General features: G+C 29.3%; 3 protein-coding genes across 7 annotated transcripts in view; 1 reads left to right on the top strand and 2 right to left on the bottom strand.

Moving 5' to 3' along the window:
- The window catches only part of LOC132909017 (tetraspanin-5), a 190,711-nt gene that overhangs the window by 59,995 nt on the left and 116,603 nt on the right, over positions 1 to 14,113 (bottom strand). For 3 of the 4 annotated variants that reach the window (XM_060963601.1, XM_060963598.1, XM_060963600.1), the window contains one exon: positions 8,855 to 13,935. The exons of the other annotated variant lie outside the window; for it this stretch is intronic. The gene's annotated coding sequence lies outside the window, so the exon portion shown is untranslated. Of the gene's footprint in view, positions 1 to 8,854; positions 13,936 to 14,113 lie in introns of those variants that run through there. 4 annotated transcript variants of the gene reach the window in all.
- LOC132908981 (U2 snRNP-associated SURP motif-containing protein) overlaps positions 1 to 14,113 on the bottom strand; it is a 199,995-nt gene that overhangs the window by 13,690 nt on the left and 172,192 nt on the right. The window lies entirely within an intron of this gene.
- Positions 1,983 to 8,450, top strand: LOC132909041 (NADH dehydrogenase [ubiquinone] 1 alpha subcomplex subunit 2). 2 transcript variants are annotated; one of them, XM_060963635.1, is made up of 3 exons: positions 1,983 to 2,144; positions 2,260 to 2,366; positions 8,072 to 8,450. In XM_060963635.1, the coding sequence occupies exons 1-3, from the start codon at positions 2,062 to 2,064 to the stop codon at positions 8,242 to 8,244; spliced, it is 363 nt and encodes a 120-aa protein (XP_060819618.1). In that variant the 5' UTR covers positions 1,983 to 2,061; the 3' UTR covers positions 8,245 to 8,450. The 2 variants fall into 2 exon arrangements, with proteins under 2 accessions (XP_060819618.1, XP_060819619.1); XM_060963636.1 differs by lacking the exon at positions 8,072 to 8,450 and adding an exon at positions 2,985 to 3,218.

Here is a 14,113-nt window from a genome sequence, read left to right on the forward strand (position 1 = left end):
TACTTTTGGAGCACGATGTGAGTTCATGCGAGTATACAAAATATTTACGAATCTTATACTACTAACAAAGAATGAAAAAAGTATTAAATGTTTCATTTGTATTACAAAATATTATAAAGAGTAAATTAAAATTTGTTTCATATTACAGAATCTATAGTTTTAAATGGCGTAAATATGTATAAAAATTCAAATTGACTTTATAATAGATATATGTTTAAAATTTTGTTAAAAAATATCGAAAAATATATGATATATTATATCGTATAAATCATAAAGATATTAATGAGTTCTTACCTTTGCGTTTAAACGAGTCAGTATGACAGTAATTTTTAACCAATGATACGCGTATCATTGCTGTACGTATATATATGCATACATATGTACGTACGTACGTTCTGCGTATGTATACATGTATACGTGTTGATACATATGAATAAGCGATAGGTGTCTGATGATACGCGAATAATATACCACATATGTAGGTACCTTGTCGATTTTCGAGTTTTCGAATTCTGATTTACGTGCAAGATATATTTTTGTTAGCGGTACTGAACTTTTTGAATTCTACTTTTAATTTTACGCATTTATCACAGGGCTGTGAACAGTTGTCTTAAAGAAAATCAAACACAGTTCTTAACATATATATTTTCGCTTGTTAACGATATATGTATTATTATGCTAAAAAAGAAATTGTTTACCACAATTACTATTTCTAATTTATTGATTTATTAATCATATATTTTGTTGTAGACAAACAACATGTTGTTTTGTTTAAATATTGTCTTACTATAAAATTTATTTTCCTTTGCAGTTATATATACACATGGTTGAAATTGATTCTTTCTGTAATTATCAAAATGATAATATGTCCCACAATAAAGATAACTTCTCTTTGAACAATTAATATGATTCTATTAATTCAATCTTCTTTACATTTGAAGATAAAGTGGTAATTTATTCTTTATATATATATATTCTTAAATACTTGTATTTTTAAATACATAGTTGTAACTTTCATGTTTGATATATTTGTATTAATCGTAACTTCTTCCTTCAATACATAATGATAAAAGTTGAAGTTCTTGTATATTAACTTTAATTTCCATGTTTATTTTATACCTTACTGCATATTAATTATTCAATATATGAAATATACCTTGAGGGATTTCAGACTGGTTTGTTGCCCACAGAGTGTTAATGCATTTTACTCGTGCTTGTAAATTTTAAATTAAGCAAACTTGATAACTACCGAATGGTTTAGAAACGAACGCAAACTTTAACGAATTAAAATCTGAGACAAAATGATTGTATTTTAAAAACTATTTATAAATCGAGAAAAACTTTAAGCTATTACAAATTTTACGCTTGTAAGAAACATGTACAGCGTATAAAAAAAAGACAGTCAGTAACCAATGCTGACGCATACGCTATTACGAACGCACAATTGTAGGCAGAATTCACTGTAGTGATAGCAACAGTTTTTTACGAATATCTCAGAAACTAGGGTTGTCCGTATTATATATATATATTATATTATATATATTATATATATATATATAATATATTAAAAAAACTATTGAAATTATTCTACGGTATATCAAAGACTAGCCTGTCATTCTTTCGTCTATTTATGTCTTCGGATTTTACATAAAAAATACGCGATTTGTTTATGATCTAATAAGAAAAATTGTTATTAACTAATACTAATAAAAATTGTTCTTATTAGAATTTATCATGCAGCAAAGCGACTGATTTATGTCTTGACAATGTTCTTTCTTATGACAAATCCGTAGAACGATTATAATTATCACTAATAAATAATTTTGACATTTAATCAATAGATTTGTTATCAATTTCTTTTTGTTTCTTTCGGCACGACTACGCTGCTGTTCGTATGCAATTTATTTATTTTTACTAGCGCACATACCCTAAGGATAGTTTCACATGGAAGACAATATTAAAGTACGTATTACAATTAAGTTGACGCAATAGCGTAACAGGCACGGTCGTATTATATACATCGTGGTTACGTAGCTGGCTGTGTATGCTATATATCTAAAAATGGCTGCAATAAAGTTTGGACCTCAGTTGAAAGAGTTACGAATTCTTTTATGTCAAACCTCGAAATCTAGTCAGGGTGTCAGGTAATAGCGAAATTAATTATGTAATCTTTATACTTCTTTTATTAACCTTTTTTAATTAATATACAATTTCAATCATAATTGATTATATTGCCCTCTAACCTGTTTATATTTTTAGAGACTTTATCGAACAACAATACGTGCCGCTTAAAAGAAGTAACCCAAAATTTCCAGTTTTAATTAGGGAATGTTCTGACACGGAACCCGTTTTATATGCACGATATGGTAAATTCTACAATAATTACTTTATATTAATGCACATGCGTAATGTTTAATCCTTGCATTACAAAGATATGTAGTTCTTAAAACCCAGTCTACTAGTAATAGGCCATTTTGTGCTCACTACCAGAACATAATTTTGCCTGGCATATTAATATCAGACTAAGTGATATTTAAATCAAATCAAAATATATAAAATATATTTCACAATACATATTGATATTACATTTGCTATACATCATTCTATTCTGATGATGTATTTATTTTGCATTGCTTGTAGGTTATCGATTCTTTTGCTGTGCTTTCCATATGTATATCTTATACACAAGCTGCAAATAATTTTAATCTTCCTTAGATTGTTATATATATTTTTTTAATACTGTTTCACTGGAACACAATTAGCATCTTCCTATGCTGTTGCAATCTTTCTTGTTACGAGAAATTTGTTTTACCTTGCATCCCAAAATTTCCTCTATGGCGATAAAGCATGGGCTTAAGAATGTCACATTCAATGATAATTAATCTTTTCAGAACTTGAATTAGTCTGATATATTTAATTCTAAATTTCCAAGTGCCTGTTTTCTTTGATAATAATAATACATTTTCTAAAATATTATATTCTAGAATTTGGAGTAGAACGTCGTGTGCCTCTACAAAATCTAAAATCTGAAGAAGTATTGAAATGTATCCAAGAACTAGCAACCAGCAAACCAAAATAATATATCTGATATATTAGTATGTATGTATGTATTATAATTTATTTAAATATTCAATAAAATAGTTGTATAAATTATGTATTATTGCAATTGTAGATCAGAAGTATATCAATAGCTTCCAATAAATTATCATTGTTACTAATTTTTTAGATTTTTAAAAAATACATGTTTAACTAGTGCCGAAATAAAGATAAATGCAGATTTAATATTGTATAAATCTTAATTTCTTCTCATTTGTGATACTTGATAGTAGCAGTATCTCCAATGAAGTTGTTCACTAATTTAATTTTTATGAATGTTAATGATCCATTTTTAAAATAACAGAATAAGACCGTTCAATTCTTTCTTAGTTATGAGTATGTACTTTAGAAGTAATAAGTCTTTTATTAATAATTTTCGTTGATAAGAAGAAAAATCCTTTTAATATAGATAAAATCTTTGTTAATGATTTCTCTTATTCTTATTATATAAATTATATAAATTTAATATTTGAAATAAAAAATAAATTTTTGATGGTATCATCCCAAAAGATATTAATCCTTTTGTATATTTCCCACTGAGATAGAATCTGGATCATAGATACGTATTCTTATCTTGTCCTATTGTATATTGTATTATATTAATTATAATTAAGTAACGTGGCAAATAATTTATATAAAATTCATAATTTAATTATTTGAATTAAACGTATACAACATATAAAGAAAATATAATAATTAAACTGCATATACTTATATAAATGCATATTTTTATAGAAAATAGATAAATAAATGCAACCTAGCCTTTTTATCATTAAAGGATCTTAAATAAGTATTTTTTATTTTGGATAAATTGTATATTGCATATGATCTGTGTATCATATATTTTTTGCATATAGGCATATAGGGTGCATATGTGAGGGTGCCGGTAATTGGTATTGTTTTTCAAATATTAATAGCTCGAAACACTATTGTAAATATTAGGAAACCAATATAATATACATTTAAAAAATATCACAAATATATTAGCATTTGTAAAACAACAGACATACTAATATTTCCGAGTATTAATATTTAGATACGATATCAAGCTAAGAACTACTTTAACATAGGCCAGCTTAGAACATGTAAAATTCTTTTGCGGTCTTTCGGTAATCTAGACTTGTCTAACACACCTCTGCGGGGGTACCGCGGGACACCGTGGGACATCGCAAGAACGTCGTGGTATAGGTGCGTTTTAATTTTAATTGAGATTTCAAGATAAATGTATCTTTTCTTTTTATATGTGGGGAAATCCCTATGGACACCCCACCGCTCTGTTAGGAAGCGACAGCATAGTGTCGGACTATACCAACTAAAATCCCATGGTGGTTCGCCTGACGCTCAACAAGGCTGTTCCGGGATCAAGATAAATATATCTAGACTAGGTTCATTTTGTGGGCGCTTTTTCTACAAAGATGCATTGTTTAATTTAGAACGAAAAGTTGAAAGCTCTTTTTATATAATCCTTTTAAATATTAAATTATTAAATAGAGCAATCGGTTTGCCAAAGCGTTTATAGTTTTAGTTAAAAAATGTTGCTCGAATATAACGTTGTACTTTAGATTAATATTTCTTTAATATCTACCTTTAGTCTAGCTTTACTTTTAAGTAGATTTTAGTTCTAAAATTTATATTAAGTTAATTTTAAACACGATCGTTGGTCGGTAAGGGACAACGGGGAACTTATATTTTGTCGAAAGTTTTAAAGGTTATCCTTAAGTCTTAATTAACCTTAACCTTAACAGTAACCTTAAGACTTTTAATTGTTGTTAATTTATAGCTGCAAAGTTAGTTTTAAGCCTTAGTTTTAGTACATTTGCGACGATTGATGTCCTTGGCCGATATACATCTATCCACAGATGCAAGATTTTTGTAATCTTTTTCCTCTTTGCATTTTTATCTTTTACTGTTATCAATAAGTACTGTTTTCATTGGACAATTTGGGCAATTGGATTATTTTGGTTATCGATGGTTTGTGTTACGAGTTTCTAAGTGAGATTATGGATCTATATGTATATATATACATATATATACATGTATAATTAATAATCGATTTGAAAGTACAAAAACGAAAATAAAAAAAGTTTAAAAATTCACATTTTTATAATTGAGATATATGAAATTACAATTTTAATTGAAACTAATTAAACGAATCATTTAACTATTATTCCGCGGTATTTCATAATTTTTATAGCGCATAATGTTTTACGAAGTATTATAAAACCATAAAATTCTATACTTAGTTAGGATTATAAGAAACTTATGCGAAAAATCGCAAACCCCTGGGTAACGAGGGGATGCCGTGGATAAATGCTAATAACTGAATAATTAGGCACAAAATCCGCTCGAAAGCGGTGCGAGAATGTTACCAGGGATCCACTCTATATTCTTCGACTCTAAAAGATCGAAACAAATAACGAACCCAAAGTTTTTATAGAAAAACAAAATTTGTTACACGAAAGCGTTCTTTGAATGCCCAACATGAACGTGTTTTAAATAGAATTACATAGATCACAATTATTGTAATTTTTTATTAGTTTATATGACAATATAAGTATAAATATTAATTTACCGATAGAAAATGTTACAGCAACGTTTTAATTATTACGCAGAGAGTAGTATACAGTTTTATGTATGTATATGTACATTAATCAATTACAATTGTTACATTTAAAAATACGCATTGTTTAGTATATTACATATATATAATTGTAAATTAGTATGATAAAAAGTTAAGATACACAGGTAAAGAAAGGTGTTGAGAATTAACAGTAATGGCAGTCATACAAAAACGTTTATAGTTTAATATTCATTCAAATATATTCGGCGGTAGTCACGTGAGAATAAACGAGAAGTTCATAACCTTATTGAAGATTCTGTTCTTCTTCATTTTACTGTTTTATTTATACAAATACTTAACCAATTGTTGTAGCAAATTAGATTGCGTCATTAATGATATCTGTTTCTATTCAGACTCCTCAAGTAGCAAATTATTACTGTGCTTATCGCATCTGTATCTTTAATCATACTACAAACAAACGACTTAATAAACGACTACATATACAGGGTGTTTCGTTTATCCTGTCCACTTTAATATCTTTGCTACTTTTGCGGATTCATAAAAGATATAACTTAAAAAAAAAAACGAAGCTGGCACCCCGCTGGCGGTAGCCACCCACATGCTATATTTATTTTTTATTTTATTTTTTTTTTCTTCACCAACAAAATATAACAATTTACCAAATGTCCACAAGGACAAATTGTAAAATAACCAAAATAAAATAAAAAAAAAAAAAAAAAACTTTTGCGGATACGAAACGGAGTAGGAGGAAAGAGTTGTTCGGTTTAGAACTGCAAATATCTTGATTTACGTCTTTTCTCTTCAACGTCACTCTTCTTCGAGTTTTCAAGGTCATTAAAGATTCCTGTAAAATAATGGCACATTTTTATCATCGTATTGTCATACCTGATAAAAGATGGATTTCAAACGTGTAGATACGTTGATCTTGAAGGGATCTTGAGTAGAAAGTTGAAGATAATTTAAAGGGAATTAACAAATTGAATAATTTCTTGTTTCTGCCCTAAATTTGTATTATTTTACAAGAAAAATTCGATATGATGTCCGTTAGTTGAAGGGGAGTAACACGAATCACGATATTTGTCGTTCTAAAGCGAATAACTTTTTCCTCGTATATTTTTTCGTATCTGCAAAGGTGACGAAGATATTGAAGATGACAGGATGAACGAAACACCCTGTGCACGTATATACGCACATACTTTCATCTACATAGTTTAAAACCATCTAGTCATCATATTATTGTGTTTTTTAAAGATTTAGTAACAATTTTCTTGAAATTTCATGGAAATCCAGTAGACTATCAAAGTCATGAAAGTTTACAGTAGCAAAATATAAATATGTACATATAATATAATACAGTATACCATGGTAATACATATAGTATAGAAATTATTATAAGAAGACGATGTGTTCTGTATACGTGATGCGAGGAACAGGAAAATGACGGGCGCAAATCTGTGAAATGCTGAGAAACATTTTTATGGTTAAAAAATTAGTTATTAAAAAATCGTTATTATGAACGCATTAATGAATAATTAAACAGGAAACATGCCCATTAAATATATGTATATATGCATTCTTCTTGGTACATTTTCAATTAGCAGCACAAATATTTCATAAACTCATTTTCGGTATTACACGTATGATAATGACATATCTCTTTATGTCATTATTTATAAATTATTGCCTACAATTTTCCTCCGTATTCCTACAAATGGAAAGATCGATGCTAAATTCCTGTAACTTTCTAACGACTGCTAGTTTGCCAGAGATCTATTTGTTTATTTACTTATTTCGTACAAGAAATATTTTACGAATGACACGTGATTTGACAACTTCGTTTCTTTTAATGTTAATAATACACACGAATTATGATAGATACTAAAGATTTATCTATCTAGTTTTTTTTTTCTTTTGTTATTAAAGCTTAGAATAAGACCTATCTGTAGAATCTGTCCTATTAAACGCAAATATTCATTAAAAGTTTGATGACAGAATACAATACGTACGTACTTTATAAGTAATTCCTTAATTTATGGATTCCTTTTGTTGTGACAAAATTCTGACAAACCAGATTAATGAAATTATATTATAAATTTACGAAGGTGATTATGTATTGAAATATTATTATCCTTTATAAGGATGCGTGATTATTATATTCCACGTATATTCAGAATGATATAAATCGCAGTTGTAAAGTTTTCTATTCGCTTTAGTATTAACATATGAGAATGGACAGAAAATAGTTTATTACAGTACACTCAAGTATTATCATAATTGAGAAAGATAATACTGAAATAGTACATATTTAATTAAAGACGATAGAATTACGTATTACGTTTTAAGGGAAATGATACAATTCCAATTAAATGTTTAATATCTTCGATATATTTTTAGATTATGAAAATGAAGAAAGAATTATCTGGTTGGAAGTTGAAGCAAACAACTTCTTCACAGGAAAACAATATTCCACGCAACAAAACAACGAATTTGATGGCAGTAACGTTTTTTCCAATACTAAATTCGACATACAGAGTTGGAAGGAAATGTTTACTGATATATTGTACTAATATTGGACTTTTATGTACATTCGCATGACATTTTGATATAATTATTTACTGTACCAAGTATTTGTAGGAAAAGAAACATAACTTTGTTAGTACGTTTCTATATAGTCAGTGGAGGAATACCTATTATTTTGTGAGAGATAAGTGTGTTATATTTATAGTTTTAAGTGAAATTTTAAAGAAACATTAAAATGTGAATTTCAATACGACACGTTATCGTAAATTACATAATATGATGGAAACATACAGTAAGAAAAATATGTTTTCACTTTTTGTTAATGAAATTGTTATATTTACTTCATATTGATTCATTTCTAAGCACATTAACTATAGTTAAAGGCTTGTCGATTAACAACTCACGTTTTAGAAAATAATATATATAATAATATATATTCATAGATTTACGCTTACAAGATCTTCAACTCTCGGTAATAATGACTATATTTGTTAAGTAAAGGTTTCGTATCCAAAAGCTACTGATAAATGTTTATAATTTCATAGTCACATATAGTTATTATATTATATATGTATAGAGCGTTAAAAGAATGTATTTGTTTATAATCTCCACCTAAATTGTACGCTATGAATAGGAGGAAATGTAATTTTTAAACAGTAACACATAAATAATTTATTGATATTTACCAGAAATATATCTTAAACGCAATAAAAGGAATGCATAATGTTAGTATTATTTCAATTAATTAGGTAGAATAAAAGTTTCACGTGTTAAAGTCTTCCGGTCAAATATAATAATGTTTCGAATACATTTCCTTATTTCTTTTCGTAAATTTCTATTTATAACATGACAGTAAAGCTAGATATCGTATAAGAAACATACATTTTTGCGTTTTCTTCTTCTTTTGCATTATTTTACTTCGTACGAAATGCGATTAATTACATAATTCAATTTTATGATAGGGAAAAAGGAGTCTACAAATTTCTATATAGGATGACTCATTAGAGAAAATAATATGAAATTTGTAAGTATATATAATCCTAGAGGGTATCACATTAATTTACAACCGAATATGTGATTCAATATTTGGCACGATAATTTGTTTGCTCTAATTTGTGTATACTAATGACACAAGTACTTTATGTAATTTTCAAAATTATTAATGTTAATTAGTCCTTACTTTAGGATAGAGTTCCACATCACACAGTCTTTCGCACCTTATTCGTATTGGTCAAGCAGTTACCTATTTCTTTATTCTTAAATACATATACAATATTTACATGATCTTCATAAACATTCTTTCTTCACTTTTTCAAGGCAATGGTTGTGGGAGATAAAACTATATGAAGAAATTTTCCTCTTCTGGTCTATCATAAGATTTTGTGTACATTAATCTTTCTATAGAAATAAATCGAAAGTGAACAATTATTATCTTGGAAATTCAAAGTATGATAATTTATGAAAATATGTTCAAATTGAAAAATAAAGACAAATTAATTTATTAGTCGTCTTATATGCATAAAAGATATTCGATTAAACGTTTTGCTAAATGTAAGTTAGAGGACTAAACGAAAGTTGCTTTAATAATTTTGTTGGAAATAATGTGACAATGAAGAGGAAATTTTGCAACCAGAAATTATTTATTGCAAAAAGAATTGAATGCAAAATGGAACATAAAGCGTATGTATATAGGATACTTTCTCAATTAAGAAAAGATGATAAATAATTAATTTAATTATCAACAATATGGATGTACTCTCATTTAAAAATCCTGTACACGATAAAATCGTGAAATCGATGTGTCTTTACATTTGAAATGGAATATTTTCTCTACTCAATTTGAAATAAATAAAATTTTCTTCCTTTTCTTCTACCAAATTTGATACAAGTTCAAATATCATATTGTACATTATTTAGATGTACCTAAAGCTATCATAAATTTCAGCATAAGTTTCGCTAATATCGTCGTTAATTTTGACATCGTTCCACTTTTTATACACGATAATTAATTTATTAGGTTTCCTATCAAAACACAAAAAGCAGTAACATTTATAGCATTTCAGCAAATACAGACCAATCTACGATACAAAGAGGATGTACCACGTGTACAGAGGATTATGAAAAATCAATTTATTCTTTTCAAACATCTAGTACCGATTGCGAATCCTTGATTCATAAAAAATGAGTATACATAAATATTTGGCTGACATAAAAAGTACATATAATCCTATCGTGTAATATGTTTATGTAGTTCGTATTTTAAAGCACAGAAAATTAATGTTTCTCTGTTGGCCATTGCAGCGACCGCTTCTTTATAACATTGTGGAAAAATGCACAATACATATTAACGGTCGACGTGTTGGAGTTACACCATACTTGACTACTACAAATAAAAATACCAGAAATTGCACCCTTAGATGAACACTCGAAGCAAATTCTTCAAGCTAAAATAACTGGCAGATGTAAAAACGAATAATCCAAAGCTGTCAGTGAAATTCAAAATTTGTTGAAAAAGAATACAGCAAATTATGCAATCAGAGTATCAAACCTTAGCTTTCTATTATTTCAAGCCATCCATCAGGCAAGCGCTGAATTTCATCAGCGAAAAATGCTGTCCTCGGACCGGATCCGATCGTCCTGTCACTTTTCTGTCTCATCCGCTAATCGAAACTTTGTATCATGTACATAAGGCGTGTTGCGTCTATCAGAACCGATGGTAATCCGAAGAAATAATGTCTAGTGAATGAGCTAGCTGTTGTAGGATGTTCCGAAAAGATGAAGCCAAGTCAGTACCGATGAATTCCTTCAAAATTCCCATTGGAAATCTCAAGGAACACGTTAAGACGGTAGCAAGAGGAAACACCTACGACATCGTCGCCGAAGAAGGCTCAGGATTCAACTGTTTTTAATTGCCAAAGGATTTAATTGTTTTTCTACATTTCCATGACCAAAAGACCAAATCATAGTATGCGCAGGAAAACTAAAAACGAGGAATTATAATGGCAACCAATAGGTGTAGATCAGGCCATTACAATCTGGGCATCTCATCAGCCCGGACAGGTATAATAAGCGACCCTAAGTGCCAGTGTGGTCATGAAAGTCAGGATTGATAGATCATGTATTGTGGCAATGCCATTTTTGTTACTATTTAATCAATTAACTATTTGGCGAACCGAGAACAGTCTTCATTAGGAAACTCCAGAAAGTGAATTACTGTCTGCCATTCTCATGTGACGTAGTATTGTGACGCAAAGTCATACGCTCATCCTTGGAGAGCTGTAACATATCGATCCGATTATAATACATTAAATACTACCAATTTATTAATATTAAGATATGAATATTTCAAGTTCATATACGTAAACTGCATGTAATGTAAGTAACGCAAATATAATATCGGTGGGGACTAAATTGCTTGAATACGAAAAGGAAACGTGTCCCATCCGAGACTCCTTATGACATGTTTCGTCGCGGAGGCAGTGCGTGGCCTAGCGTTGTCACGCAGCAACTGCGCAGAGCGTTGTCCTTTATCAATATCCTGACGATCGGATCTTCTATGATGAACGTAAATTCTATAATGAATCTAAAGACACATTTTCCCGTGATGGAATTCATCACTTGCCTAAATAGGTGGCTTGAAGTTACAAAAGGCAGCGACAAATACTTTGATCGAACTACTTGCGGTATCTTTTCGATATACAACTCTGAGCTTTGGACTTTGAGCACTGAAAATTGTTCACTTCATTGGATTATTCATTTGTGCACCTATTATTAACTCTACTTTGCGTTCCTCGGCTCATCTTCGTCTCGATCCTGTATACCTCCAGCGTTAAAAAGTTTCCTCAGTTCAGAGGAAATATGAAACAATCGTTACTGATATGCAAATTCCTTCTTTGAATATTATTTTACAAATTTTCCTAGAACGTTAAAAGCGTTTGTATCTGTTGACACAGGGACGAGACGAAAAAATCGGAGAACCGCAGTGTAGGGTTAATAATACGTGAGAGAAACTTAAACAAATACGCATATACTTATTACATGATCCGTATATTCTTTCTCCAAAGATATCTATCTTGCGAAGAATATCGGATCAGGTTGGCAAATTAAGTTAATATACGTAACTATACGAAGTTTTAATTAGTCATTGCATTCAGCATAGTTTACAAGATATACGTATATGCTGATGCTGATACAAAGCGCACAATTTGTCTTGTTTCGCTTATTCGATTGTACGGAATGATCAAGAGCTTCATTACAACATTTCGCTTGTTAAAAGAATTATAAATGAGTTTTTATAGAAACTATATTTCTATGAACGCTGTTGTAGTTGTAATTTTAAGTTTCTGAAACTATTTAAAATACTTTATTTATTACATAGATAGAATCGGATCTTAATAGGTAGCTACTTAATTAACAAAACGGTTTTAGATACATGACAGATTTTTATAGTGAGATATCGAGAATTAATAAAGGAATTAACTATATAATATGCGTGTTTCGTAAAATATTATCACTGTATGACTCCTTTGTATATTTGAGAGTTACAAAGGCTCTGCCCACTTTAACATCGATCCACTGCGTTCGCAGCGTGGCAGAAATTGCAATCGTCAGTTAACTTAGTATACTTGAGAAATCTGACTATTTAACATCACGTATTATCATCATAGCGTTATAGTAGAAACTATTCTTAATGCATCGGAATTATGAATGCATTATGAGCAAACAACGATAATATTCTTCTTTGAGTTATTGCTATGTTAATTACGATTCGACAAATGTTTAACCAACCTAACTAGCACAATGCGACCAGCTATACAAAAATTTGGAGATACATTTCATGTACTGTATCTGAACACAGGATCCAATAGTATAAAATATTTAAGCCTTTACGCTATACATAGCATATATGTATATCTGAATCAAAAGACGGCCAACACGTTTACGATTGTTAAATTTTAGATGATTCTGCCTTTTAAATTTTAGATGATCCGCGCAAAGTATTGCGAGTTATCTTCTCGAGGATTAATAGAAGGAAATATTTTATCGAACGTTTAATGATTCATCGAATACTTTCAGAGAACGTATGAGTTCTCCAAAGAGTAAAATGGACCTTCTTTTCCATTTCCTGTTCCTTCAACTTGAGAAAAGATTTCAGAAAATGGAATACTGCTGTACTATAGGACAGTATCGAGGCAGCTTTGTAGAAATTTACAACAATTTTTCGATATTACCTAAGTTGCTAAGTATAATACGTGCTATTGGACATACATATATATAGAAACTTTTACTGGTTTTAAAATGTATCGTTATATCGCTGTTTCATATCTTATGTTTCGCAATTTATGGAAAAATGAAATTATAGTCCTAGGAACATTTCTTATACTTCTAAATAACGCATCACTGATCGTCGGTGTATAAATTATAGAAAACGCATAAAATGAGAAACAGATGATATGATATATGAATTTCTCTTACTTCCTATGCAATGAAGGACAGAGTTTTAAGAATTGTAACAATAATAATTCACAAGCGTGGAAACAATAGTTGTTATAAATCTCATAAAACAGCATTTTAAACATTTATTAAAATCAAATTCAAATGAACCACTCTTTCATTCTCTCAATTATTTGTAGAATGAGATTATTACAAATTAATACATATAAAAATATCTATATCATTTCATTAAAGAAAAAACTGAAGTTACAATTCTCCCACTCGTCCTACTATTCCTTTCTATACTTACAGTAGCGGACAAAAGTTTAAGACGATGATTTGTAAACCGGATTACAAACATCTTATACGCATATTGTTCTTCTATTCGGTTTGTCTCTTTGGAATAACGTAGCTGTATGTTTGACCTTCGTAACCTCAGACAGTCAGTTGTTAAATACAAACAATGTAGGAGTTACAACAGTT

Source organism: Bombus pascuorum, chromosome 7 (assembly GCF_905332965.1).
Source record: "Bombus pascuorum chromosome 7, iyBomPasc1.1, whole genome shotgun sequence".
NCBI lineage: Eukaryota > Metazoa > Arthropoda > Insecta > Hymenoptera > Apidae > Bombus > Bombus pascuorum.

Excerpts from the sequence above, each read along its gene's own strand:
- LOC132909041 (XM_060963635.1), top strand. The coding sequence starts at position 2,062 with ATGGCTGCAATAAAGTTTGGACCTCAGTTGAAAGAGTTACGAATTCTT. Across the intron at positions 2,145-2,259 it reads AAATCTAGTCAGGGTGTCAG|AGACTTTATCGAACAACAAT; the intron begins GTAATAGCGAAA and ends TTATATTTTTAG. Across the intron at positions 2,367-8,071 it reads CGTTTTATATGCACGATATG|ATTATGAAAATGAAGAAAGA; the intron begins GTAAATTCTACA and ends ATATATTTTTAG.